Source organism: Cucurbita pepo, chromosome LG08, assembly GCF_002806865.2.
Source record: "Cucurbita pepo subsp. pepo cultivar mu-cu-16 chromosome LG08, ASM280686v2, whole genome shotgun sequence".
In the NCBI taxonomy this organism is placed as follows: Eukaryota; Viridiplantae; Streptophyta; class Magnoliopsida; order Cucurbitales; family Cucurbitaceae; genus Cucurbita; species Cucurbita pepo.
This window is the reverse complement of record NC_036645.1, coordinates 2,013,922-2,040,799: the sequence shown is the minus strand read 5'-3', so window position 1 is coordinate 2,040,799 and position 26,878 is coordinate 2,013,922. Positions and strand designations below refer to the sequence as shown.

At 36.8% G+C, this 26,878-nt stretch overlaps 5 protein-coding genes across 10 annotated transcripts; 3 read left to right on the top strand and 2 right to left on the bottom strand.

The window, feature by feature from the left end:
• The first annotated feature begins 323 nt into the window (after window positions 1–323).
• LOC111799718 lies at window positions 324–3,062 on the top strand. The gene is made up of 5 exons (XM_023683167.1): window positions 324–550; window positions 1,773–1,887; window positions 2,057–2,146; window positions 2,469–2,567; window positions 2,678–3,062. Exons 1-5 carry the CDS (start codon window positions 483–485, stop codon window positions 2,777–2,779), a joined length of 474 nt encoding a protein of 157 aa, XP_023538935.1. The 5' UTR covers window positions 324–482; the 3' UTR covers window positions 2,780–3,062.
• A 1,177-nt stretch (window positions 3,063–4,239) lies between these two features.
• LOC111800951 (actin-related protein 9) lies at window positions 4,240–14,492 on the top strand. Of its 5 annotated transcripts, none has more exons than XM_023684886.1 (21): window positions 4,262–4,358; window positions 4,440–4,512; window positions 4,679–4,788; window positions 4,876–4,935; window positions 5,013–5,078; window positions 6,053–6,149; window positions 6,494–6,699; window positions 7,108–7,228; window positions 8,614–8,678; window positions 10,096–10,185; window positions 10,348–10,398; window positions 10,858–10,989; window positions 11,675–11,764; window positions 11,843–11,913; window positions 11,990–12,204; window positions 12,286–12,329; window positions 12,435–12,484; window positions 12,985–13,030; window positions 13,192–13,242; window positions 13,494–13,640; window positions 14,031–14,492. In XM_023684886.1, the coding sequence occupies exons 1-20, from the start codon at window positions 4,356–4,358 to the stop codon at window positions 13,635–13,637; spliced, it is 1,785 nt and encodes a 594-aa protein (XP_023540654.1). In that variant the 5' UTR covers window positions 4,262–4,355; the 3' UTR covers window positions 13,638–13,640; window positions 14,031–14,492. The 5 variants fall into 5 exon arrangements, with proteins under 5 accessions (XP_023540656.1, XP_023540654.1, XP_023540653.1 ...); XM_023684885.1 differs by having other exon boundaries at window positions 13,993–14,085; XM_023684888.1 differs by lacking the exon at window positions 14,031–14,492 and having other exon boundaries at window positions 4,240–4,340; window positions 13,494–13,874.
• On the bottom strand, window positions 13,987–15,084 carry LOC111800952 (enoyl-CoA delta isomerase 2, peroxisomal-like). Its single transcript, XM_023684889.1, has 2 exons — window positions 14,583–15,084; window positions 13,987–14,286 (listed from the first exon to the last, which is right to left on the bottom strand). The coding sequence occupies exons 1-2, from the start codon at window positions 14,985–14,987 to the stop codon at window positions 13,987–13,989; spliced, it is 705 nt and encodes a 234-aa protein (XP_023540657.1). The 5' UTR covers window positions 14,988–15,084.
• A 1,452-nt stretch (window positions 15,085–16,536) lies between these two features.
• LOC111800059 (AT-hook motif nuclear-localized protein 20-like) lies at window positions 16,537–17,460 on the top strand (the record flags this gene model as incomplete). Its single annotated transcript, XM_023683639.1, has 1 exon — window positions 16,537–17,460. A coding segment is annotated over one exon (855 nt), but the record flags the coding sequence as incomplete, so codon positions are not given.
• Window positions 17,461–21,799: 4,339 nt separating this feature from the next.
• On the bottom strand, window positions 21,800–26,584 carry LOC111799991 (ethylene receptor 2-like). Of its 2 annotated transcripts, none has more exons than XM_023683552.1 (4): window positions 24,917–25,268; window positions 22,894–24,736; window positions 22,212–22,751; window positions 21,800–22,010 (listed from the first exon to the last, which is right to left on the bottom strand). In XM_023683552.1, exons 2-4 carry the CDS (start codon window positions 24,658–24,660, stop codon window positions 22,005–22,007), a joined length of 2,313 nt encoding a protein of 770 aa, XP_023539320.1. In that variant the 5' UTR covers window positions 24,661–24,736; window positions 24,917–25,268; the 3' UTR covers window positions 21,800–22,004. The 2 variants fall into 2 exon arrangements, with proteins under 2 accessions (XP_023539320.1, XP_023539319.1); XM_023683551.1 differs by lacking the exon at window positions 24,917–25,268 and adding exons at window positions 25,280–25,700; window positions 25,881–26,584 and having other exon boundaries at window positions 21,803–22,751; window positions 22,894–24,315.
• Window positions 26,585–26,878: the final 294 nt, after the last annotated feature.

Sequence of the window (26,878 nt, the reverse complement as noted above, 5' to 3'; positions counted from 1 at the left end):
CATTCGTAACGTCTGTGAAAATATATTTTTTTATTTATAAAAATAAAGTTTTATTAAAAAGTCGAATAGTGCGCTATTTGGACCATATGATATTCGAGAATAATTATTTTATCAGTACAGACGCATACACCATGCACTACTAAAATTAAAAAATATTTGAAATTAAAATATAATTATATATAAAATTAGGTAATATAGGAAATATATACTAAAATATAATAAACATTTAATTTAACTCACAATTAAAAAATAAAATAAAAAATAGAATAAATTAGTCATAATAATATTTTAAAACATTTAATTTGAATTTTACAACACCCAGTTGTATATTCCAGAATTCACACTAGAAATTTCAAGTGGGTCTAGCAAGGCGGCCATTTAAGGCACAGCGAGCACGAAATTTGATCGAATAGTCGGAGGCGAAGGAGTTGCCGATCCATAACAGGAGTCTGTTCTTGAACCTCGGATCTGCAACAAGAAACATGGGGTTCTTCTCCTTCCTTGGACGGGTCCTCTTTGCCTCCATCTTCATCCTCTCCGCTTGGCAAATGTATGATTTCTTCTATTTCTGTTTAGTTTTTCCATATTCCCACTCGATTGACTGGATCTCGAATCTGTAGATTTCGATCTATATGTTTCTTCCGTTTCTAATATTTCATTGCTCTTGCTTCAATTTCCGAATTAGGTATTGGGGTTTTTGTTAGTGCCTATGAATGCTTAGGATTGTGTTGCTGTTATGGAATTCTGGTTCTTATTCATATAAATTGCGGGCGAGTACTTCTAATGGCTAGATTTATTAGGGCGCCATTCAATTGACCTCGGATTCGTAGTTTGGGACGGGTTGGTTAAGAATGATTTATATACGGTTCATTTCTTATTGTCATGGATATTAAGGACCATTTTGGGGGCTAAAAGCGTTTTCATGAGGAGCCATTTTTGCTAGTGATTTTATTCAATTTCGGGCGATGGTTTTGATATGAAGAAGGTTATATTTGTAGGGTAAATTATTTCTGTAGGGGATAAGGTATTGGTTTCATCCATCCAAACTTGAATGAACTATGTTAAGTGAAAGATTAGAGGATATATTGCATTGAAGATCTTCAATTCTCCAATTCGATATTTTAGGTATTTCTAGCTATGTCTTCTTCTACTAGTCATAATTTGAGGATCAATTTTTTTCGTTGGCTAATTATGTAGTCACTTTTTTCAATCTTATAGTAATGAACGGGAGTGTGGAAGAAATGAACTGTTACTGTTGGATCCTATCAACAGGGGACTTAAGACCTTGGGGGATTAGCTTAGTAGTCAATAAGAGCCGATATAAATAATAAAGAACTCAGGAATGCGTTCAACCCAGGTGCTCGCCGCATTAAAATGTAGTAGAGCCAGACGGTTGTTTGGGATTATAGGGGAATGCAACTTTTTCCATGCACATTAGAAGTTCTTTTCCTTGAATCTTTAGACCAGTAGGATGTTGGTTTGCCTCTTATATCTACCTTTTCATAATTTTTTTGGTTATAATTTTAACAAGATGGGCAAGGGAGCGACGCACCCTGCTTACTCCCTTACTAGCTAAACAAAATCTCTCCACGGGACAAGGATGACGCAGATAACTTTCTAGAGAAAGCATTCAGTAGTTACAGTTTTATCACTTGAGAGCTATGTTATTCTCTGCGTTTATTAAGTACACGTATAAATATCTCGAGCAAAGTGCTTCGTCTAGCGAGAACTCTCTTATTTTGGTATTGACGTTGTATACATCCATTGGTTAGGTTTAATGAGTTTAGTAACAATGGTGGGTCAGCGGCTGCGGAATTGTCTCCAAAGGTAGCTGTTTTGAGGAGAAATTTATCATCCAAGCTGGGGGTAGCGATACCTGATATTGATGTAAGGCCATTTATTTGTAACCATCTGTTTGCCTAAAGTTTTTGTCTGTCGTTCTCTTCTTATTCACCACTTCATAAAAGAGCGTACACCTTCGCGCGCTTATGTAACTTATGTTGTCAATATGAGTATGCGATGACTTTTCTTTTTCAAACTCTGATCATTTCTGCAGGTTACACACTTGGTTGCCATTTCTTTATCTCTTAAAGGAATTGGAGGCCTTCTGTTTGTTTTTGGAAGCAGCGTTGGAGCTTATCTCCTGGTAAGGATTCACCATGTTCGTAATTTTAGCCTCGAATATAAATTTGGTTAGTAAGATCCCACATTGGTTGAGTGCTAGTGAGAACGCTGGGCCCCGAAGAGGGTGGATTGTGAGATCTCACATCGATTGGGGAGGAGAATGGAACACCCTTTATAAGGGTGTGGAAAATTCTCCCTAGATGATGCGTTTTAAAAAACCTTGAGGGAAAATCCGAAAGGAAAAGCCAAAAAAGGACAATATCTGCTAGTTGTGTGCTTGGCCTGTTACGGTGTTACTAAAAATTTATGGACGTCTTTAAAGAAAATATTGCCTTCTCTTTCAGCTTCTGCAATTGGCTATAATCACTCCGGTTCTTTATGATTTCTTCAACATTAGCCCCCAGAAGCCTTTTTTCGGTATCCTGCTTGGCGATTTCTTGCAGGTTTGTCCATATGTTTTCTGAATTTCGCCCCCATGATTTCATTTTAATCATCTCAGTTTACCTGTGAAATAAAAAGAAAAAAACTTATGGAATCCTATTTTTCTTGGCAGCACATTGCACTTTTTGGTGCTCTGCTGTTCTTCTTGGGGATGAAGAACACAGTTCCAAAGAGGCAACCGAAAAAGAAGGCGCCGAAAACAAAAACGTATTAGATTTGTGAACGAAGCAACAGGTTGGCGATCGGATTAATTTGGTCTGGCACTCAGTTCTTAGGTTTTTACACATTTTCACCATTTGATGCAAACAAGTTATTTACTTCTCTTGTAGTTGGCTGTTCTCTTTTTCTCGCATTTACTTTGCTTCATTATTGCTTCTGATGAGTTATTATTTAAGTTGAGCTGCGGCATAATAGGTCTTTGTACTTGTGCTCTGGATAAAAGAATTACACTAATTTTTTTTAACTAAGGAGTTAGCTTGATGTGCTTATTTAGCTCAGATTTCTTAGTATTTGAACCAACCAGTTGAACAAGCCTCTTCTACATGCTTCTTATCTACCATCTACCGTTATAGTATAGGATGAGGAACTAGTTGAACTATGCTCGAATTGACTAATTTATACGTGTTTATCACTAAAGTTGATCTCTTCTCGGTTTTATGGAAGATATCAATATTATAGTTTTAATTAGCTTTTTAAATAGTTTTATACAAGATATCAATATTATAATTTTAATTAGCTTTTTAAATTTTCAACAATTACCAGGGTAAGAATTAATTTTTGTGTGAGGGAAGTAGAAAAAAAGGATTTATGATTTTTTTTTGTTCAACCATTATAAAGTGGGAGATTAAATTATAAATTTTAAAAATTGTATCAATTAAAATTAGAGGCATACATCTATACTAATAATTTAGGGTTTTAATCGATAATATACAATATTGAAGCATAGATTGATTTTTGGCGGTAATAAAACTATTCTTTTAAAATTGCACTTGGTGACAAGTGCGTTTGACAACTAGTTGAATTCGTGTCATATTCTAAGTGAAGCAACTCTGCGTTCTAAGCGGCATAGTCTGAATACCTACACTCAAGACTTCTTACTTTTCAAGCAGCATAATTTAAATACATACTCAAGACTTCGTACTTTCCAAAGCATCACAGTCTGAAAACTTATATCAAAGGCTTCATACTTTCCAAGCACCCTAGTTTGAAAACCTATATCTAAGACGTCTTACATTCCAAGCGATTTAGTTTAATCCCACATCCAGAACTTCATGTGTTTCCTACGATACGACCTAAATATGCTTAAGGATTCATATGTTCCAAGAGGCATAGTCTGAATACCTATAGTTTTTTCAACATAAACTATAGTTTTTATAAAATTTTAAATTCAAATTCGGAACTATTTATTGAATAAAAAAATAAGCTTTATATACAAATTTGACTGCTATTTTTCTTTGTGGAAAATAAATTGAATGACCTAAAATTAAGAATAATTTGCCTCGTGGATTACTTAACAGAAAAAAAAAAAAAACTTATTTATCCAAATTATAAATTCTGAATTTCTGATTGAATTTGAAAGATAAAAGAAAAAAAAAAAAAAACTGTCTAATTATTTGATTTTTAATTAGAAATAATAATTTTGCAACTGGTTACGGCGTTAACAGCGAGAGTCGCCGTACGTTTGTAATTAGCGCCAATTTGGGGTGTGGTCAGCTCGGCTACGCTGCAGCGTCCTGCAGACTGCAAAATAGACGAACGCCATCACCATCGCCATCGCCATCGCCATCGCCATGGTAAGGGCAAAGAACCGAGCTCTGTATTTTCATCTTCCTTCCGACCATTTCTGAACTGTTTCTTTGTTTCCTCACTAACAGGAATACCTAAAATCAGTTGTCCCTTCCCAACTTATTTCCGAACGAGGTTCTAATTTGGTAGTGATAAACCCAGGTACTGCAAATTCGTCTCTCTTGTAGGAACTTGTTTTCTGCTTCTTCTTCTTCTCCTTCTCATCCTCGCGAATTCCAGCTTCTAGACTCAAATTTTCATTGCGCTAATCATATGTATGTATGTGTTTTTCACTCTAATTGTTATGGTACTTTTTTTGGATGGGAAGGATCTGCAAATATTAGGATTGGGCTTGCATCGCAGGATGCTCCTTTTAATATTCCTCATTGCATTGCTCGTTATACCAATCAAGTTCCCAAGAGAAGTGTTCAAGATCAGGTTTAGTACTCGTTTTAAGACGTTTACAACATTATCGATGTGATTTCAATCAACATTTACTGGAAATGTTTGTTTCTGGGGTTTCAGATGCTTAATTCACAAGTTACAACTGCACAGCACATGGAGCGAGAGAGGGCGTATGATGTTGTGAGTATTATTTCTGCTTTGTATACACATTTATGGAATATATCATTCATTGGTTATTCATTTTTGTCTGTCTCTAGATTGCCTCGTTGATAAAAATACCGTTTCTGGATGAAGAGGTTGCTAACAATTCTTTCCCGCGTAAGGTAGGCACTGTTATCTGCATTCAGTGGTAATGAAGTTGATTAAGATCTGTTGCTTATTATGGCAGTAATATAACTATCTCTGGCTGTAGTTTATTTGCAAGTTGAAAGTACTTTTTTGGTTTTCTATTATGTTCTAAAAAGGGCCAGTGAAGTGACGATGCTCATTCATCTGAATGAAAGCAATTACCTCGTCGCCGAAAAAAAAAAGAAAAAAGAAAATAGAACTGGAGTGAAATACCTTCGTAGAGATATGAGACAGGGTAAATATGTCAATGATACACAATTTGTGGTATTAAGAGAGCTTTCATGTTGCATCTCTTTAGAATGTAGTACTGTAGTTTGAAGGACCGGAAGAAATGCGTTATAAACTATTTTGTGCTCATTTAGATCAACGGAATTGCATTAGGAAATAGAAACATTAACCATATCATTTTCCTGTCTAATATAATTAGAAGATCACATTGGTTCACTTTTTTAATCTCACTTACCATCTATTCTTGTGCGGTTCTTTTGCGTGTCATACAGTCATACTGTTACAGTAAGCAGAATAGCAAATTAGCAAGTAGTTTTTTGGACTGATGAGAGTTGTGAGGTTCTATGTACCTGAATCAAGTTGTCTGTTTATTTGAAGAAACTATCTATTATGCCATGAGTTTGCCCAACGGTAGGATGAATTTGGAAATTTCTTTTTTGATTATATTGATATGCTTAACTTTACCTTACAAGAAGATAAATTACTTCACCTCTTCAATCCACAATCACAAGTTTCCTTGCATGACATTCAATTTTTAATATTGTTCTTTTTATGCCCATCTTCTATTTTATCTTTCCTTCTAAATTTTAGCTATTCTACATGTGATAGTAGCTCCCTAGATGGTTGCTAAAATAATTCTCGAAGAGGAGCATGGGCACTAATTAGGTGCAATTTACTGGCAAACAATGTGTTTATTCCTTCTGCTGTGAATGGTCAACAGATGGGACGAATTGATGGACATCATAATGGCAAGAGGGATACTGTCTTTACTTGGACTGACGTACATGAGAGGGACCCTACCTCGTCAGTCACTGTGGGTAATAATCGTTTAGTCAACTTTCTGTGTCTTTTCAAATTCCATTAGAAGGCATGAAGGTTTTTATGATGTGTCATACACTTCTTAATATTTATTTGGAATGCCAAAAAACCTGAAACTTTTCTTTCTGGGTTTGTAGCATGCATCTGACTTTTCATTGTCATCAGATCTGTAACATGTATTGCAAGACAGATTTGTAGCACGCATCTGGCTTTTCTTTTAAAAATTTTCTTTCTGGGTTTATGCAGATATTCTTCCTTTTTGCCATCTCCACCATTGATTCAGTAATGTATTTTGATAGCACATCATATGTTCTTCAGCAACCTGCATAATTTGTTTTTGCAGAAAGTTCAAGCTCCAAGGATGTGAGCCAGTCTTTGGACCAGCATGTAGAGACTGATTCCAAGGAGCTTAGTCCCAGTGTAATCAAATATAGACAGTTTATTTGCGGTGAGGATGCTCTTAAAATATCACCCATTGAGCCATATTGTCTACACCGGCCTATTCGCAGAGGTCACTTTAATATCTCACAACATTACTCTATGCAACAGGTACCGTCTCATGTGGGCATCTCTTGCCAGTAGTTTCTTTATAATGCATTGTTTTGATGTATTATAGTATAAGCTTCCTTTCCAAAACTTGTGTTTTATGAATGGTGAAAGTTACATAGTCTATTCTACTTTTTTTTTTTTTTTTTAAGAATTGTCTTGGAAAGTTAAGTTGAATCAACATGTACATCCATAAGTGTACTTCGATTCTACTTATTCCACCACACTTGGATAAAAGTTTAGTTTTCAAGGATTGTGGGGAAGATAATGGTAATTATGATATTTTCTGTAATTATGATATCAGTGCGTCAGAATTATTTTAATGTGCAGATTCTAGATGAAAGGAAATAGCTTACTGAAGCTTTCACATGCTTCAAACTTTATTTTGAAGTTTTATCTGGTATATTTCAGGTACTTGAGGACTTGCATGCTATTTGGGACTGGATTTTGATAGAAAAACTACATATCCCTCTTAGTGAAAGAAACTTGTATTCTGCTATTCTGGTCGTCCCAGAAACATTTGACAACCGCGGTACTTCTAAGAATTACCCCTTTTCACCTCTACGATTTTTCTGTTTTATCATTTTGTGAATCTTGCTTGGATAATCAAGAAATTATGAAGACAAGTGAAATAAGTTTTTAGCTCTAATGGGTGGCCCCATTGGCTAAGGGTCATAGTCTTTGAGTAAAACGTACTTAGAAGTTGCAAGTTGAAATCTTTGGGTGAGCTTAATAAGGAAAACACTTGATGTGTCCAAAGTCTAGACCTTGAGGTGGGCGAGGACTTTCTTAAGGAAAAAGGTGAAATGAATCTTTTAACAAACTTCAATCTCTTTTGCCCAAGTTAAGGTCATTTTATGGTCCCTAAAGTTTCTCTTGTTTGATTTTAGTACCTCAATGTTGCATAAAATATTTTTAATCTTTGCCATTTATTACCAGAGTGGGTTGGGTGCCACCTCCCAAAGTGGATCCAGATTTCTATTAAATGGTTAACATAAAATTAACATGAAGGACTAAAATAGTTTTTCCTATAAAATTCTGGATGTATAACAGAACTTTTGAAAGGTTTGAAATGGCGAGAAATAAAATAGAATTTAAGCGTCCAATTAACTTTATATGTTGTGCTGTTGTCAAAAGCCATTTTACCTTAAGTGAAAACTTGCCTCAGTTATTTCTAGATGGAAAGTTGGTAAATGGAGCAGGTATGGGAAATATGTTTGGAGCTGGAGAAGATTCACATTATTTGCCCATGACCAGCATTTATCACCATATTGATTTATGAAAACTATAGCATTTTCATAGTTATATATAGATTTGTGTATGATACCTCTTCATGTGTGTGGGCATAATTTTCTTAGATTTCAAGTATAATCATATTCATTTCTGATTTTATTCTTTTCCAATACTAGACTAAATTATTTAACCGTGGAAATTATATGTTTTTTCAAAATTTGAATGATTTCTCGAAGAATAAAACTCACAAAATAGGCATCAATTGTTGTGCAAGAAATCCATATTCTATCAGATATTTCATGTATTTTTTTTCCTAGCACAAGTAATGGAGCAGATATATCAAATTATTTTAGAGTTGAGTGTCACTGGCTGGTCTTGGATTCCTGACCATACTTTGCGCCATCTAAATTGTTGGATTTACATAGTTAAACTTTGACATTTTACATTTTTAAGTGTGACTTCTCTAGTCTGCTTAATTCTTTTTCGTCATTTTTCTTGGGAACTTTTGATTTTATTGAAGTTATCCAACTTCTTATCATGTTTCTTTGTGATACTTTAAACACATGAGCTTGTGTGCGTGTGTTTTCTCTGTGGTTCTTTGGTTTGCTTTTTTGACAGTACTCTTTAATAAAACTTTCACGTATAATTACTTAAAAAGAAAACTAATTTACATGGTGCCAACAGAAATAAAGGATATGTTGACTATGGTACTGCAAGATTTGCGGTTTGGTTCAGCAGTGGTTCATCAGGTGAGTGCATGGTTTTTATCAAATATGCGGACATTTAAACTATGTAGTATGCATTCTACAACGTTTATGCTTGTAGTTTCTTAGTGTCGTTGTATATTGAGAATTGACTCCTTCCAACTATAGTCTTATATTTATAGAGTTCAATATTCACCAAAACTTTTCACTCAGGGGCTTTAGAAGTTTTAGGAGATTCAATCGCAAAAAGGTTGTCATTATTCATATTTGATGCTGGGAGTGGTTTTCTAGAGTCTCTTTCACTTTCAAAGTTGCATCAAACAAACAAACAAACCAACAAGCAGGTCTCATTTTGAAACTGCTTGTTCAAGGCTTTCGGGATCTGTTTGGCCTAGAACATGGATTGTGTTCTTATGATGAAGAAAGTTCTTCTTCAACATCCCTCTAAGAGGAAGGGGGAGGATGTTATGAGGGCTGGTATTTTTGTAGTTCTTAGGGGTATATGGATTGAAAGAAATAATAGTTTTTTTTTTGGGGGGGCGGATCCATACAGGAGGATTGGTCTTTAACGTGGTTTAATGTCGTGCTTTGGGCATCTATGATGACTTTTATAATTATTCAATGCATCTTATTCTTTTGGACTAGAACCCTTTTCTTTGTTAGGTTCTATTGGGTTCCGTTTGGGGGCTGTTGTTTTTGTAGGCTCGATTTTTTTTCTTTGGCCCTTGCTTTTGGCCTAGTTGATCTTTTGTAACTCTTCAATGTTTTTTTCTTTTTCTCAATGAAATCTTGGTTCTTCAATAGAAAAAAAATGCAAGAGTTCATGTATCTTCCAAGCCTTTGACTGCGACATTTTTGGTGAATAGTGAACCTAGAGTGGAAATACTGTTTTCTTTTATAAGAAACCTGGGTATTTATTAGAACTAAAAACCAGCCTAAGGGCAAGGGGAAGAAAAAACCAAAACCCTTCTGAGGGGAGCTAATGACATAAAAGCTTTCTAATCATGAAGAAGTGAAGAAGACTGTAGTTATCACCTAACAGTGCTTTGCATGATGCTTGGTACAAGATACAAGATGTTGCTTGTTACAAAAAAGAGGGGATCTAACATGTCCGTTTGAACCCTTTCTAATAGGATAATGCTCTACGTTATTGTTGGTATAAGCCACGTGATTCAATTTTGTTAAAAATAAAGGTTAAGGTTTAATAGAAAGGTATGGTTTTTATATTTTGCAAATGGGAGTATTTGAAAGCATTTTTAAGAAATAAGAAAACGATTTGCAAAATAACTAAATCAAATGGGTGTAATTAATAAACCCAAGCTTTTAATAAGATCTACAACTGAATGTTTTGACTCGAATTTTTCTGTCCTTCAATTCTGTACATCACATGGTTAATTTTTCTCTCTATTTGTTAGTGGTTACCTCGTTAAATGGACAATTTTCGTAATTTTGGATGTCGCAGGAAGGGCTTGCTGCAGTTTTTGGTAATGGACTATCTTCAGCATGTGTTGTTAACATGGGAGCACAGGTGACAACAATTATTTGCGTCGAGGTAAATTCAGTATTTTCTAACCTTCTTTTTTACTTTTAAAAGTAACTGGTTTTTCATATTTTAAGAGACAATATTTAGTCTGTGTTTGGAAATGTAGATGTGTTTCCTGAAGTATTAAGTATTCAGCGATCTTGTTGTAATTGTTCATCTTTTGGTGTCTAGGATGGAGTTGCTCTGCCTGCGACAGCAAAGACTTTGCCTTTCGGGGGAGAGGTTGGGTTGTTTCTCAGTTGCTACAATTACGTTGTTTGTTGAAAGTCATCATTAATATGGTGTCAAAAATCTGGGAACACAAAAGTTTAGGTCCATTTGGTAACCAGTTTGTATTTTTTAAAACTAAGGTTATAAAACACTACTTTCACATTTAATTTTCTTGCTTTATTACGTACTTTTTAAAAACTGGAGCCAAATTTTAAAGACTAAAAAAGTAATTTTAAAATTTTGATTTTGTTTTTGTTTTTGATATTTGGGTTAAAATTGAAATGTGTTTTGAAGGTAGGTGAAAAACTCAAGAAAAAATTTGTGAGCAAACAAGCTTAATTTTAAAAAAACAGAAAAAAAAAATTAAAATATACAGAATGAGGCCTTAATTATTTAGCAACTTTCCCTCGGTGCTCTGTGATGAAATCTTTTTATTTTATTTGTTAATTGATTTAAGTGGTTTTTTTTCAGGACGTATCTAGATGCCTTCTGTGGACTCAGAGGCATCATCAGACTTGGCCACCAATTCGTACTGACATCTTGTCGAAGCCTGTTGATCTTCTGATGCTTAATAGACTGAAAGAGTTCTACTGTGAGATTAAGGTGAGTTTGAATAATTGTTGTTTTCTTGAAAATTAACCCATTTCTTTTCATAATTATTTTGTCCTTGGAGGATGTTTGGATGCCGTTTGCCGTTTGGTTGTGTTTTCTAGAAATGGTTCTTGCAAATTTGTTTGTTTACTAATTTTTTAGACTGCTTTCTATCTTTCTTGATTTATTTATTATTTTTTTTTGAAAAGATGTTGGACCATAATTCTTATATTGCATTTGAATGTATGGTTAAGGGCTATATTTGTGATACAATGATTTATAGTTTTTGCCCACTGACTCCATGCTGTTTCAATATTCCTCTAAAACAAGATTTCTATGTAAGCTTCGGTCTGAAATAACCCTTCTCTTAATTTTCAATTAATTTCTGGTGCTGTGTCAAAGAAGAAAATTGACCATAACTAAAGAAATTATATTATCACATATAAAATGATTTTAATGCATTTTTGTTGTTTACAGTTCCATATTATGAGCTGGTCATTTGTTTTTCAAGGATATACTGTTGTCTAAAACTTAGTGATGGAATATTTGAATAAAATGCTTATTTTTGTAAAGTTGAGATACATTATGCTCGTGAATTAATCTTTTGAGGATTTTCGTGTATTTTTCAGATGTTGTTTCTAATCGATGCCCTTGTATTTAGATCGATTTCCTTTTATCATTTGGTTCCAATTGACAGGAAGGGGAGGTCGATGCTGTTGCTGTAGTTCACTCGTATGAAGAAGGCACCCCTGCTGGTTCTCATAAAACAAGACTGACTGCGCTTAATGTGGGCCTTCGTAATGAATTCATTTTTCATTTCACGAACATCTATTAGAAAAATCATTTATCATTATGCCCCCCCCAGGTACCACCTATGGGTTTGTTCTTCCCAATGCTGTTGGTTCCAGATGTGTATCCACCACCACCCCGTGCATGGTCAGTAACTGATAATCATTTTCAACTAGTTTTCATATCAAAGCATAGCTGTATGACGACTATTCTGAAAATTTAGTGATGATATTTTTAGGTTTCATGACCATGAGGATATGCTGGAAGAGACATGGCATACAGAGTACTCCAGAAGACCTGATTTACCCGATAATGTATATCCTGGCGTTAACGTTAATTTCCCTATGTGGGATAGCTACCCAGTTTATGCAACTAAACCAAAGAAAGAAGAGAACGTTGGTCTTGCTGAAGCTATCACCAGCAGCATCCTCTCAACAGGTATACGGCAAGCCTTGGGCATTTTTTTTTTCCTACCAGAATGTGAGATTTTAATGGCTAAGCTCCTTGATTACTGAACAGGGCGGATTGACCTCCAGAGGAAACTGTTCTTAAGCATACAGTTAGTAAGTTTCTTTTTCATGAAGTTTTGAATTTCAGTTGAAGTGTACAAAGTGCAAATTCCATATATTTGATATGGACAGAGGAAATAATATTGTTTTGGACTTTAGGTTGGTGGGGTGGCTTTGACAAGGGGTCTTGTTCCTGCAATGGAGGAAAGGTTTGTTGTTGTCTTAAGCTTCAAGAGCATATGTTGTTTCAATTTTTCTTTATATTCCTTTATTGATTGTGCAAATAAGCACAAAGAACGTCATTTGAGTTCCAGACAACAGATGGAAATTTGTTTCTGGATAATTTTGAACTTGGGAGGGATTTATCAACCTTAGTAATATAAAATATATAAATTCAGGGTTGAATGATTGTCCATTCAGCCCATCAAGCTCTCAATTTAAGTACCATCTCATAAAAATGTTTGGCTGAATTCCTTTTGCAACCGTTTAACATTCCAAACTTGTGGAGCACTGATACTATTGCAGTTGGATAGGGTTTTCACTTTATGGATGTGGACAAATGCATAGAAAGGTTCATTCTAGGAACATAGGTTAATGGCAGTATATCTTCATCCTTGTCATCTCAGTGTCTGAAGTACTCTTTGGGAGTGATCTACTTGTGCTTGATATTCTAACGCTCTTGTATATGTTTCTTTGTTTCCCTTTGCAGAGTCTTGCATGCAATTCCTTGTAATGAAGCGATAGATACTGTTGAGGTTAGATTGCATATAACACAAGTCATTTCCTTACGTCTAGATAATCGAACTTGGAAATTATTTGAATTTAGTACCACATTAATATTAGATTATCAATGACCCTCTATAAGTTCTTGTCCACTTTAAACTTATTATATGACTGAACAATGTGTTCCAAATAGGTGTTGCAATCAAGAACAAACCCTTCTTTTGCATCATGGAAAGGCGGAGCGGTAAGTTGAATGCCATTAAAAGACGACTATTCACATTTATTATTATTAATTTATTTTGTCTTTTCCCTTTAATTAGCCGATGTGAGACTCATCTTCCAACAATCCTCGACACAATTTCCCTTCTCGAATAAAGGAATAATACATAGTGAAATTATCTTTAGCTGCAGCAGAGTTTACAAGCTATCATTCTTAACATTTTTCTTGAAGATTCAAATCCATTAGAATAATAGTATATGATAACGATGTGACAGATTATTGGAGTGCTTGATTTTGGGCGGGATGCTTGGATACATCGTGAAGACTGGATTAACAGCGGAATTTTTGTTGCAAGTGGCAGAAAATACAAGGATTCTTATTATCTTCAAGCACAAGCGATGTGCTATATGAACTCCTAAAAGGTCTGTTTCTGCTATTTGCTACTTCTAGCACAAACTTCTCAGCATTTGGGCAAATATGTACATAAATGATGTTAGTTTAGTTTCTTGTGCTTCTCAGTTCTTTCTTTTAGTATGATCTTTATGATTTTATTTCATCGTATAAATTTAGTGAATATTGGGCTCAGATTCTGGAATGGAGAGAACTTTATTTTATCATTTTGCTGAAGTAATATATTGTTTATGGAGTCACCAAAACCCTCGAATCGAGAATGTGGGATAGCTCATAGCTCAGTTGGGAGACTGATGATAATGAAATTGAATGACACATCGAGTACAAATACTTCCTTTACATTACTTCTTCACCTCTTTACAGCTTTCCACTCAGTTCATTAAGTAACGGAGACATTTCAGGATACAGACTCTTCCTAATCTCCGCGTAAGCTTCTCCTTCCCACTTCCTCTTTGCCAACTTCTCCCCCATCGCCACCGCCGCCTCCATCAGTGCCTCCCCGCCGTCGTGTGCTGCATCTGTGATTCCCAACTTCACTGCTGTTTCACCATTCACCTTCATCCCTGCCAGCAGCACGTCTCGACGAACCGAGGCTGACCCGATCTTCGACCTCATCAATGCCGCAAAGTAATCGGGCAACGTAAAACCCAAGTCAATCTGTCATGAATAATAAATTACGAGTTTTAGTCCTCCCATTTTTAAATTTGTGTCTAATAATTAGATATTTTATTCTCAATTTTTAATTGTTTTGATTTATATAAATGTGTTTATGAATGATAATTTACTTTGTTATTATTTAATATTTCAAATTATTGTAACTTATGGTCATATTACCTTTAAATCTTATTTTGCATTTAGTTTAATTGAAGAATTTTTTCAACATATTTGGATTAAAATAAATATTACGTTTATTTGTATAAGAAAGTTTATGAATTATGATTTGGTTAACTGACCTCGCTCATGTAGAGCACGCCTCTATCGCGCCTCATCAGGACGTAATCATGGCTAAGAGCGAGAGCAAAACCGGCGGCGGCGGCATGGCCGGAGACAGCGGCGATGGTGGGCATGGGGAGAGAGAGAAGGGCGGCGACGACAGGCTTGAAGATATGAACCATGTGGAGTATGCGGTCTTTAGCGGCGGATTTGGAGGCAGCGGATTGAGCCCAGGGAAGGTGGAAGCCATTGGAGAAGAAGCGGCCATGGGAGGTGGTGATCAGAACGGAACCGGGAGTGGCTTGGGAGTTGATTTGGGTGAGAAGAGAGAGGAAGGAGGAAATCAAGGGTGGTCCGATCCAGTGCTCGTCGTCGCCGGTGAGGGTGACGATGAAGAGATCACCACGCCTCTCAAGTGTGCACATGGTTCTTCAATAAGCTGCTTCAATTCGTGTTGTGCTCTTAATAAATAAGAAGGATGGGAAATGGGCACGCATTTTTATGTACGGATATTTTTTTAAAATGATTTTTTACTACCGAGAAGATTCATCACGATCACGATCGATCACGTTAAGTTTAAATAATTTTAAATATGAACCTAAAATACCTACCATTAAAGAAATTTAGTCATTTTCTTAAAAAAAAATATAAATGTTTTTTACTCCATTTTCCAAATTTGCTTTCTAAAAAGGTTTAACCTTCCATGATGCATTAATGGTAACTTTTATATTCATGATCTAAATATAACTTCAAAGAAAAGAGGTAATAATTCGAACAATATTAGATGATTATTGTTTTGGTCCACATATCTATCGATTTAAAGGAGCAATTTTAATTTTAATATGACTTCAAAAGGTGAAAAGTAATAAAATGGTTAGATAAGTATTGGATAGAATTGTTGAGAATATTGTATACAATGGGATATACTTTCTGTTGAGAATAATTTATTAGCTTTTCATGAACGACCAAAAAAAAGTTAGAAAATTAGGTTACCCACCAATAAATTATCTCTCTATTTTTAGTGTTGTCGTTATGTAAAGGCCAAATACATTGTTTTCTACATAATTGGTATCGTTTATAGAAAAGCAACTGTTCGCTTGAAAATTTTGGATATCATACTGAAAGGACGGACAAAGAATATGGGAAAGCATAATAAAAAATGGAGATAAAGAGAATTCAGATGAAGAGTGACTATAAAAGAAGAATTAGCCCTTCCATTAATGACTATAGAAGGAGGAGGAACAACTCAACTCATTTGAGATCTTGAAAAAGGAAAAGTCTAAAATGGTGGAGAGAATACAAGAGAAACAAAAGGAAAATAAAAGCCCAATTAGAATAGAATGGGCTCGTGTTAAGGCCCATACCATTTTCCTGTCACCATTCCCACTTCTCGAGACAGAAGTGGTGAGGCCACCCCTTCCCACGCGCACGCCACCCAAACCCACCAAACCCTAATTTCCAAGAACCCCTAAAAGCAGAGCCGATCACCCTATATTATAAAAAATAAAAATAAAAATAAAAAACAATTAATCAAATAATTCATTTTGTTTGGTTCTTCTACAACAAAATTTCCACAAAAAATACATTTTTTTTTTTCTGGGTATAATTTAATAATCTTCATATGCCCTCCAATTTTAAAAAAAATAAAAAAAAAATAAAAAAAATAGAGAGTTGAGTGTTTGACCCCATTACTTAGTGCTTCCCCATCTCTGGGTTTATTCTTCTGTATTTGCGCTTTGATTCCCTCCATTCCATTACTGCAACAACAACAGGTGCAAAGGGTTTTCCTCTTTGCATCTCTTCCTAAATTTCTCATCTTTCTCCAAAACTAAAATATGGGTTTTTCTTCTCTCTCTAAATTAACAAAAGGGTCTCTCTCCTTTTCCCTCAAAACCCTCTCCACAGATCAATTTCATTGATCCAATTCATTNTTTTTTTTTTTTTTTTTTTTTAATTTTGGAGGAGTTTAATTAAATTTTAGGTCTGGCGAATCCTTGGTGGACCACGCAGGTGGGGCTGCCGGGGCTCGATCATCATCACCCGGCGGCGGTCAACTCACCAATCTTCAAACAAAGCGATGAAAACAGCGGCGGAGGAAGCGGAAGCCGAGAGGACGACGATGATGACAACAACCGTGATGAGCCGAAAGAAGGTGCTGTGGAGACCGGAAACCGGAGACCAAGAGGGCGTCCACCTGGATCTAAAAACAAACCAAAACCACCCATCTTCGTCACACGTGACAGTCCCAACGCCCTTCGGAGCTACGTTCTAGAGGTGGCTGCCGGATCTGACGTGGCGGATTCAATCGCCCAATTCGCTCGGAAGCGCCAGCGTGGCGTCTGTGTCCTCAGTGCAACCGGCTTGGTCGCTAACGTCACGTTACGTCAGCCTACTTCTCCCGGTTCGGTAATGCCACTCCAAGGAAGGTTTGAGATTCTCTCTTTAACCGGCGCGTTTTTACCCGGTCCAGCCCCACCCGGATCCACCGGGCTGACCGTTTACTTGTCGGGCGGTCAGGGGCAGGTTGTCGGCGGGAGCGTTGTTGGGTCGCTTGTGGCGGCCGGTCCTATTATGGTAATTGCTGCTACTTTTTCTAATGCCACTTATGAAAGGTTGCCTCTTGAAGATCCGGAGGATCATGAAATTGGCAGTGGATCCGCCTCACACGGCGGCGCTACAAGCCCACCACAGGAAATTAGAGGCGGTGGGCAGATGCCAACTGGGATGCCGGATCCCACTTTGCCGTTGTATAATTTACTGCCCGACATGATGCCCAACGGCGTTCAGCTCGGCCACGACGGCTATGCTTACGTCCGACCGCCGTATTGAAATCTTAAATTATGAGAACAAGAACGTTATACTGATTATTAGGATTGATGAGACCAAAAAAAAAAAAAAGGAGAATGTTTTTTTTTTTTTTTTTTTTCTTTTCTGGTTGGGATTAATAAACAAACAAGATAATTCGCTTGTCTTTTCAATTATATTGTTTTTTGTTCTTATTTCTCCTCTCATTATGGTGCTAATCTTATCTTATGGTGTATTAGTTATTCTAATCACAATTTGATTCCAGATTTGTAAATCATTTGAAGGGTTCAATTAGTTCAATTATTGTCTCAAAAACTTGTTTCAGTGTTTTTAGCTTTTTGAAACTCGAAAAAACTCAGTTATATGTAATTATTAAATTTCTTTTAGTCACTTAATCACTCTGTTTAGTTCATAACGTTGTCAACGAGAAAATTACATAAAATATAAATTTAAAGATGTTATATTAAAAAATTTGAAGGATTTGGGAGATTAATTATAACCATTAAGAAACTATGTAAGAGTTAATTAAGTCATTATAAAGTTTTGAATTATTATAAAAAGTTAAAATATTATATTACCAATTAGGGTTTAATGTATATTATAATTATATTGATGAGCTCATTACCTTTACCAAATCTTTTAATTAAGCTTCATTGTTGTACCATCCATTTCCCCCAAATCAAGAGTAATCATTAGAGAAATTTTTTATTTATTGTGATTTTATGTTTTTTTTTATTTCAATTTCCCAACATGTTTGTTTAAAATAATTAAAAAATTGTTTGTTTGGAGACTAAAATATTCAAAATCTCTTAGAATTTGAGATTAATTTCGATTATACATCATTACATTTAAAATAAGATCAAACGTGGCATGACATCAATGCCTATCATTTGTTTAAACAATAAAATTTTCTAAAAGTATAATTGACCCACTTTTCAATTTAACCTAATTCATTCGTTCATCGAGCTACTTACTCGATCGCATAACGAGATAGTGTGTTTGATATTAGGGTTTAGGGTTTGAAAGCAAGAGAGAGATGATATTCCCTATCCACTCATTGAAGTTTCACTATGTTCAAGATGTTGAAGGTGGGAAAGAAGAAGTATTCCCATTAAAGATGGGTTATGGGGTAGAGATGAAGAAAGACCCATAAAGACATTGGCATCAATAATATGAACTTAAAAACTCAATTTGGGAAGAGAATTGATTAAAAAAGGGTTATGAAAGGGGAATCTTACCCACTAAACCAAGAACAAAATTAATTAATGAAGCATAGAGAGAGGAATGGTGTGGAAAGTGGGGCAGGCAGCACCATCCAATCCATACAAAATGTTTGAGCTTTTCCCTTACCCATCAAACTTAGTGGTATCAATCAATCTTCTATGCTTAATCATGCTCTACACATCACCTTTTTTTTATATACTTTCTTCTTTATTTAACCTAACTTTCTTCTTCCCTTTTCCTTCTCCTCTTCCTCATTTCTTTGCATTTTATACACCAAGTTCCCATGATTTTGAACCTACTACTTTTATTTTGATCTTGAGTTCCGAAATTCTAGTTTGTATTTGACTTTTTTGTGAGATTCTACACTGATTGGAGAGAGGAAACAAGTGTCAGCGAGGACGTTGGGCCCTGAAAGGGGTGGATTGTGAGACCCCACGTCGATTCGAGAGGGGAATGAGTGTCAGTGAGGACGCTAGCCCTCGAAGAGGGGCGGATTGTGAGATCCCACATTGATTAGAGAGAGGAACGGGTGCCAGCAAGGATGCTAAGGCGGAAGGGAGTGAATTGTGAGATCTCACATCAATTGGAGAGGGAAACGACATTGATTGGAGAGGGGAACGAGTGTTAGCGAGGATGTTGAACCCTAAAGAGGGGTGGATTGTGAGATCTCACATCGACTGAAGAAGGGAACGACATTGATTGGAGAGGAAAACGAGTGTTAGTGAAGACACTAGGAACCAAAAGAGGGTGGATTGTGAGATGTCACATCCGTTGAAAAGTGAAACAAACCATTTTTTTTATAAAGAGGTGGAAACCTCTCCCTAGTAGACGCGTCTTAAAAACCTTAAGAAGGTGAAACTCAAAAGAAAAAACTTAAAAGAGGATAATATCTGCTATCGATAAGTTTGAGCCATTACACGTTTACTGATGCAAGGCATCTTAAATAGAGTTCAACTATTATAGGTAAAAGATGTGAAGAGACTCGTATGATATTATATTATTATAGAGACATGAAAGAAAATGTATTATCCTAATCTACCTTTCCAACTATGATTAAGAATAACTCTATCTTTTTCTCAAGAATAGAGAGAGAGAGTAGTTTCCCAAACAAGCTTCGTTTCGTTTATCATGGAGTACACGTCACCTATTTCTAACCCTAAAATTTCGAAAGGATTTACAAGTCAATACTAGAGATACGAACAAAATCTCACATAAGTTAAAAACAGATAAGTTCTTACGAAATTGCTCAATATAAAGGGTTTTTCAATAACATCTAAAGCAAAATTAAATGAGGTCGTAGATAATATGAAATCGATGAGAAGATAGAGAAATTCAATATAATTGATCTTTTAGTACTCGTAGTTGTAAACGACGAGGTTATGAAGAATGATTTGGAAGTAGAGGAAGAAGTATGAAGCAATACCCTACTGGAAAAGTGGGGAGGAATGGGAAAGGATATTTGATTTGACAAAAAAATGATGCTAAAAAAAATGGATGTTTTCCATTGAAGTTAATGGAGATGAGTATCCAAATCTGTAATCTTTGCTGTTTTTGCCCCAAAAAAAATGTCTTTTTTTTTTAACTCAATCCTGTGTGCCTCTTTCTCGCTCTGTTCCCCTTCTTCCACAAACGACAAACACCCGTTAAATCAAATTCCCGACACATACGTCATTTCCCACGTGTGCCTCTCTCCACTCTCTTTTTTGTCTTCTTTTTCCCACGTGACAAAGCTGTCTGTCTAACTCCCTTTCTCCCTCCTGCAAACCTAAATTATTATTCTTATTATTATTATTTTATGAAAATTAAAATAAATAAAAAAAACAATTCAGCCCATATTCCTTCTTCAAAAAGGCCTTAAAGCCCAGTGGGCCTGTCTATCATCTCTTTAACACCATAATGATTCAGCCCATATTCCTACTTCAAAAAGGCCTTAAAGCCCAGTGGGCCTGTCTATCATCTCTTTAACACCATAATGATTCAGCCCATATTCCTACTTCTAAAAGGCCTTAAAGCCCAGTGGGCCTGTCTATCATCTCTTTAACACCATAATGATTCAGCCCATATTCCTACTTCTAAAAGGCCTTAAAGCCCAGTGGGCCTGTCTATCATCTCTTTAACACTATAATGATTCAGCCCATATTCCTACTTCTAAAAGGCCTTAAAGCCCAGTGGGCCTGTCTATCAGCTCTTTAACACCATTTTGGTTTTCGTTTCATATCTTACTAGGCAACTAGATTAATGACTGATTTTTAGTAAACCAATTTAAAAAATAGTTAAACGAATGANTTTTTTTTTTTTTTTTTTTTTTTTTTTTTTTTTTTTTTTTTTTTTTAATAGTATTATTATTAGATAATGAAATATAGACTAATAAAAATGAAATGAAATGAAATTTTAGATAAGCTTCGCGATGATTTTCAAGTTGTATTAGTAACATATTTTCTTATTCATATGTGAGGATGAATTCTGATATATTAGAGATGTCTTTTAATGTATATATGATGTGGTGACATGAACCAATACCAAGGAATTTTCATAACTCAAGGTCCAATGAAGAAGTTACTGTGAGTTTTAGTCGCTTAAATTCAAGCTATGATGAGATCGTCAAAGAAAATTCTATAAGTTATTTGGAGTCATTCTCTATATGTTGTGCAAAGTTGAGCTATCTGGAGAGAATATCGAGAGAGAGTGGGTAGGATTGAGTGAGAGTGATGGATTGGTTGTAGTGTACCATAATTAATAAACCCATGACATAATGTTGACAACCAAACCCATCTCTTTCACAAAATTTTAAATTTTTCATATTTTATAAACCCTAAGGCCCACAAACGCAGCCCAAAAGGTGAGGTGGCATGGTGGGGCCAGTTGCAGGGATAACCAAAAACAATTATTTATTTATTTATTTATTTTTCTTGACGTTGAAACAAAGAGTCCATGTACGTAACACCTTCATGCATGCTTTCCACAACCAACAAAACAATAACCCATTATCCAAACAATATCATCTTTCTTTTTTTATTTATTTGTTTTTTTTTAAAACCATTTTCTCACTCTAAACCTCTCTCTCTCACATCATTGGTGGCTATCGAAAGATAGTGTTCGAGTACTACATATGTATAAAAGATAGATAAAATATTAATTATCATTTAAAAGTCAATAGTTTCATGAACTTCGAGATACATAAATGAGTTTGGTAGGCTGACCTACGCGATTATGGTCAAAATGGACTTTGAATAACGATTCAAGAATGACGCTAAATTTACATAACGTGTATCACATAATCAATTTGATCAACAATCAAATCACAAATAATAGAATTTGATTCTAAGAATCAAACCCAAAAGAGACCTACTCGACTCGATAGAACATTTATTCAGTTCAGTTCATGGAATTGATTCGATATCTTTCGACCTAAGTCAAAACTATGACAAGATATAAGAAAGAATAATGGAAGCAGCCATTCTTCTTTCCCTCCCTCCGTGTTAGAAAGAATTAAAGGAGAAGGGGGGGTTGGGGCAACAACAACTATTGTATACCATTTTCACTGTCAAATTCTGGAATATTTTTTCGAGTTCTTCGTGTGTCGTTCCTCTCTGGGCAGAAGCCATTTTTTGATCTCAAACGACCTTGTTCGTTTGCAGCAGAGCACGACGAAGCTCGGTGGTGATTCCTTGCAACTGAACTGGCTTTCGAATGAGACCGTTCATGCCAGTCTGAACACATTTTTCCCACAAGTCTTCACCTGCGCTTGCAGTTAATGCAATGATCACTGGTCTGTAATTCTGGCTTCGAAACTTTCGGATCCTCGACGTAACTTCGAAGCCATCTATTTCTGGCATGTAAAGATCCAAGAGCACCACTTGGATTGAGGCACTGGCAGGTGCCATGGCTGTTAGACATTCATATCCAGAAGAAACAGCAGTCACGTTGCAGCCCAACTTCTCGAGCAGTTTTCGTGTCACAGCTCTGTTCATGTCGTCGGCATCAGCTAAAAGAACTTGCAAGCCTCTGAAGATGGAGTTGGAGTGTGGATGTTCATATGATTCTCCAGACTCCGGTATGGCCACTGCTATCGAGGGTCGGAGTTGAAAACGAAGAACGAGTGCCATGCTTCGTGTAAAGCCTTGAGGATTTGGGATTACCCATATATTCCCTTGCATCAACTGCCAGTGATAAAACCATAAACAACCGAGGAAATATAAGAACTTGAACCAAAACTTACACAAAACTTCTAATTGGAATAGCAAAAGTTGGTAAATATGAGATATTCATATAAAAGAACTCGAACCTAAACATATCTCTCACCTTAACGAGCTTCTTGCAGATGGTAAAGCTCAAGCGTTCCTCGGCTCCGTCCCCGCTAGCGTATCTCCAATCCCCAGATACCACGTTAGGAATAGAGCCGCCCTCGGATTGAGAGTTACTCTTGTTTATCCCAATCTCAAATCTGATATATGCATCCCCATCAGAAGAGTTTTGTCTCCAGTTACCCCATCTTTGGTCGTTCCTTCCCTGACTTCCGCTCTCAGCGACAACCCGAAACAAAGCATATCCTCCTCCCTGGTTGATGTCATTTAAGAGGCTCCCTACCATATGTAAAATCACCTGAAAAACCCTTCTCTCGTCGCCCATGACGTGATCGGGCAGAGATCTCTGAACCTCGAACGCAAAACCAAAGCCCTTATAAGTACACAAGCACTTGGCAAGACAACCTGCCTCCTTTATCATTGAATGTAACCTGAAAGATCTCATCTCCAATTCCAAAGGAAATCTTGCACTATCCTTAATCGAATCGTCCATAACATCATCTATCAATGTCGATACAACATTACCAGTCCTCGCCATTGCATCAAGGATAATTTGTTGGTCGTCGTTAACATTCTCGTTCTGCAGCATCGAAAGCAAACCCAAGATGGAGTGCATAGGTCTCCTCATACCATCACTCATTACCATCTGAAAGGATTGCCTAGCTTGGCTTGCCATCATAGCTTTCATCTTAGCCTGCTGCAGCGCTCGGTTTTGTTCGGCCAGTTTCTCCCTCATGAGCTGGGACTCTTCGAGAAGGGCGGCATGGGAGAGAGCTACAGCCACCTGGTCAGCAACAACCTTAATTATCTCAAGTTCCTGGTTGTTCCAAGATCTAGGCTGTCCACCAGGGAGAACCAAAACCAAAATTGCATAGTAAGTCGGAACAATCTCAGGAGTTCCTCCTTTAAAATTCGAAACACGTAGCATCGGCATTCTAATCGCTGCTGCAGGTCCCCGTTGATCAGACTCGCCACAGTTAGCAACAACAAGAGCTGAATTTGGTCCAAGAATGTTAACCCCATCGCTACCCTTGATTCTAATGACATCGGAATCACTAATCGGTATAGAGACATTATAACCATCTGAGAAGCTCCTATCCTTCAACTCATGAGTCAAATTCATGACTGTCTTGCTCTCATTAGGCATCCAAACAGCACAGTAATGCAAACCCAAAGTTTGAGAAAGCTCATACATGGTCGTGTAAAGTATGGTATGTCGATCAAGCGACTTGCGGATCTCTTGAGTAAGCATCCGAACGTGTAAGCCAGCTTCGTTCTGCCTCATTATCATCCCAACTTCGATGCCGAGATCCCATGTCTTCTTCTTCAACATAAACTCCCTTACCTTCACCTTGAGAAGCAAAGGAATGAGAGTGATGAGGGTAATAGCAGTAGCACAAGAAACCAGAGCTGTGAGGATTTTGAAGACAGTGAGAGCTAGCATTAACTGGAAGGAGTGAGGGCCATAAGTCCAGCCATTGAGCAAATGGGTCAAACCACATAGAACAATGAAGGAAATGAACTGAAACAGAACCCATTTGAAGGGTACATTGGAGCAGCTAACGAAGTAAAGAAGTTCAATAGGGATGGAGAAGTAAGCCACAGCAATCAAGAAATCACTCACACGCTGACACTCCAAAATGCTCTCGATGCTCCATAAACTACCCTCATCGTCGCAATTACATCGCGGAAATCCGTTGTCGGTAGCAGAAACAGATACCAATAATAACAAAATCAGAAACCCAGATGGCAATGCCTTGAACATTGCATCCAAAACCCAAGTTTCTTCAATCCATTTAAGCCCAAAATTCGAGACACTCAAACCCCAATGGCCGCCTCAACTATAACAAGAACACACGCATCAGCACAGAGAAAGCATATCAACCCGATTCAAACTTCACCGATCAAAAATCAACAGCATTATCAAGAAATTGAAACCTAAACCAAACCTAACCAACCCCGCTAAGATCAAAGAAGCATAATCGATTAAAACGCAAAATAGAGAAAGAAGAACACCAAACCTGAAGAGGGAAAACCAACAAGTCGCCAATACATCAGATTCCATTCACATCCAGCTCCAGATCTTAGCATTCCACCATATGCAAAGATCTCAAACGCTTCACAATCCGATGTCCCTCATCCATTAATCCAATCCATTCCGCGTTTCGCCCATTTAAACACAAACCCACCAAACAGAAACCCAAATCAATCAATCAATCAATCAATCAATCAATCCCAGAACACCTCTTGTTCCTCAGAGCAAAAACAGGGAAAAAAAACAAAACAAAACAAAACAAGAAATCCTCCCGGAATAAGATTGAAAACCAGAAAGAAAAACAGGATTCGAATCGAAACCCAGCAGTAAGAAGGCGATTGAAGANGATTTTGAAGACAGTGAGAGCTAGCATTAACTGGAAGGAGTGAGGGCCATAAGTCCAGCCATTGAGCAAATGGGTCAAACCACATAGAACAATGAAGGAAATGAACTGAAACAGAACCCATTTGAAGGGTACATTGGAGCAGCTAACGAAGTAAAGAAGTTCAATAGGGATGGAGAAGTAAGCCACAGCAATCAAGAAATCACTCACACGCTGACACTCCAAAATGCTCTCGATGCTCCATAAACTACCCTCATCGTCGCAATTACATCGCGGAAATCCGTTGTCGGTAGCAGAAACAGATACCAATAATAACAAAATCAGAAACCCAGATGGCAATGCCTTGAACATTGCATCCAAAACCCAAGTTTCTTCAATCCATTTAAGCCCAAAATTCGAGACACTCAAACCCCAATGGCCGCCTCAACTATAACAAGAACACACGCATCAGCACAGAGAAAGCATATCAACCCGATTCAAACTTCACCGATCAAAAATCAACAGCATTATCAAGAAATTGAAACCTAAACCAAACCTAACCAACCCCGCTAAGATCAAAGAAGCATAATCGATTAAAACGCAAAATAGAGAAAGAAGAACACCAAACCTGAAGAGGGAAAACCAACAAGTCGCCAATACATCAGATTCCATTCACATCCAGCTCCAGATCTTAGCATTCCACCATATGCAAAGATCTCAAACGCTTCACAATCCGATGTCCCTCATCCATTAATCCAATCCATTCCGCGTTTCGCCCATTTAAACACAAACCCACCAAACAGAAACCCAAATCAATCAATCAATCAATCAATCAATCAATCCCAGAACACCTCTTGTTCCTCAGAGCAAAAACAGGGAAAAAAAACAAAACAAAACAAAACAAGAAATCCTCCCGGAATAAGATTGAAAACCAGAAAGAAAAACAGGATTCGAATCGAAACCCAGCAGTAAGAAGGCGATTGAAGAATAAAAACAAGAAGAGAGCAAGAAAATCGGAGAGAATCGAAACCAGATCTTCTTTAGTGGACAGAGGTGCGCTCTAATCCTTATAGGTAGCTTACAGAAATCATACTCGAAAAAAGAGGGGGGAAACAAACAAGAAAGGAAGAGGAAAAAATCAAAAACTAACGAGAAGAAAGAAGGCTACACTCTTCTCTTTGTGATTCGCGAACTGGTTCTGTGATGCCCTTTCTCTCTCCCTGCCCTTGAAAATTCAAACACAGAGTAAACACGTTTTTGTAGAGAGAGAAGTGAAGAACATTGGAGAAAAACGCAGACTGCGTGCGCCGTTGTTTCGGAAACGAGCAGGAAAAATAAATAATTTATTTATTTAAAAAAAAAAAAAGGAAAGAGAGAGAGAGAAGGAGTGGGGCCCACAGGCTCTTACATGAAGAGAACTTAGACGCCCTTCTGCTTATAAACGTCTTTCTCACTCCCCCAAAATACTTTTGTTTTATTTCTCTCTCTCCTATTTTTCCCTTTCCTTTTTTATTATTAATCTACTTCCTATTTGCCACGTGGCCTACTCTCTTTCACTCCCACCACCACTCTCACTCTTCGCGCGTGTTCTCCACCTTCTTCTCCTTCCTCCACCCTATTTTAATA

What these genes read in the sequence shown, in the direction of transcription:
- LOC111799718 (XM_023683167.1), top strand. Translation starts at nt 483, where the DNA reads ATGGGGTTCTTCTCCTTCCTTGGACGGGTCCTCTTTGCCTCCATCTTC. An exon ending in ATCCTCTCCGCTTGGCAAAT is followed by an intron (nt 551 to 1,772) that starts GTATGATTTCTT and finishes TCCATTGGTTAG; the next exon opens with GTTTAATGAGTTTAGTAACA. An exon ending in TAGCGATACCTGATATTGAT is followed by an intron (nt 1,888 to 2,056) that starts GTAAGGCCATTT and finishes TCATTTCTGCAG; the next exon opens with GTTACACACTTGGTTGCCAT.
- LOC111800951 (XM_023684886.1), top strand. An exon ending in AGAGAAGTGTTCAAGATCAG is followed by an intron (nt 4,789 to 4,875) that starts GTTTAGTACTCG and finishes CTGGGGTTTCAG; the next exon opens with ATGCTTAATTCACAAGTTAC. An exon ending in AGTTCTACTGTGAGATTAAG is followed by an intron (nt 10,990 to 11,674) that starts GTGAGTTTGAAT and finishes TCCAATTGACAG; the next exon opens with GAAGGGGAGGTCGATGCTGT.
- LOC111800952 (XM_023684889.1), bottom strand. Translation starts at nt 14,987, where the DNA reads ATGTGCACACTTGAGAGGCGTGGTGATCTCTTCATCGTCACCCTCACC. An exon ending in GCGTGCTCTACATGAGCGAG is followed by an intron (nt 14,287 to 14,582) that starts GTCAGTTAACCA and finishes TATTCATGACAG; the next exon opens with ATTGACTTGGGTTTTACGTT.
- LOC111799991 (XM_023683551.1), bottom strand. Translation starts at nt 25,624, where the DNA reads ATGTTCAAGGCATTGCCATCTGGGTTTCTGATTTTGTTATTATTGGTA. An exon ending in TCTGCAAGAAGCTCGTTAAG is followed by an intron (nt 22,752 to 22,893) that starts GTGAGAGATATG and finishes TATCACTGGCAG; the next exon opens with TTGATGCAAGGGAATATATG.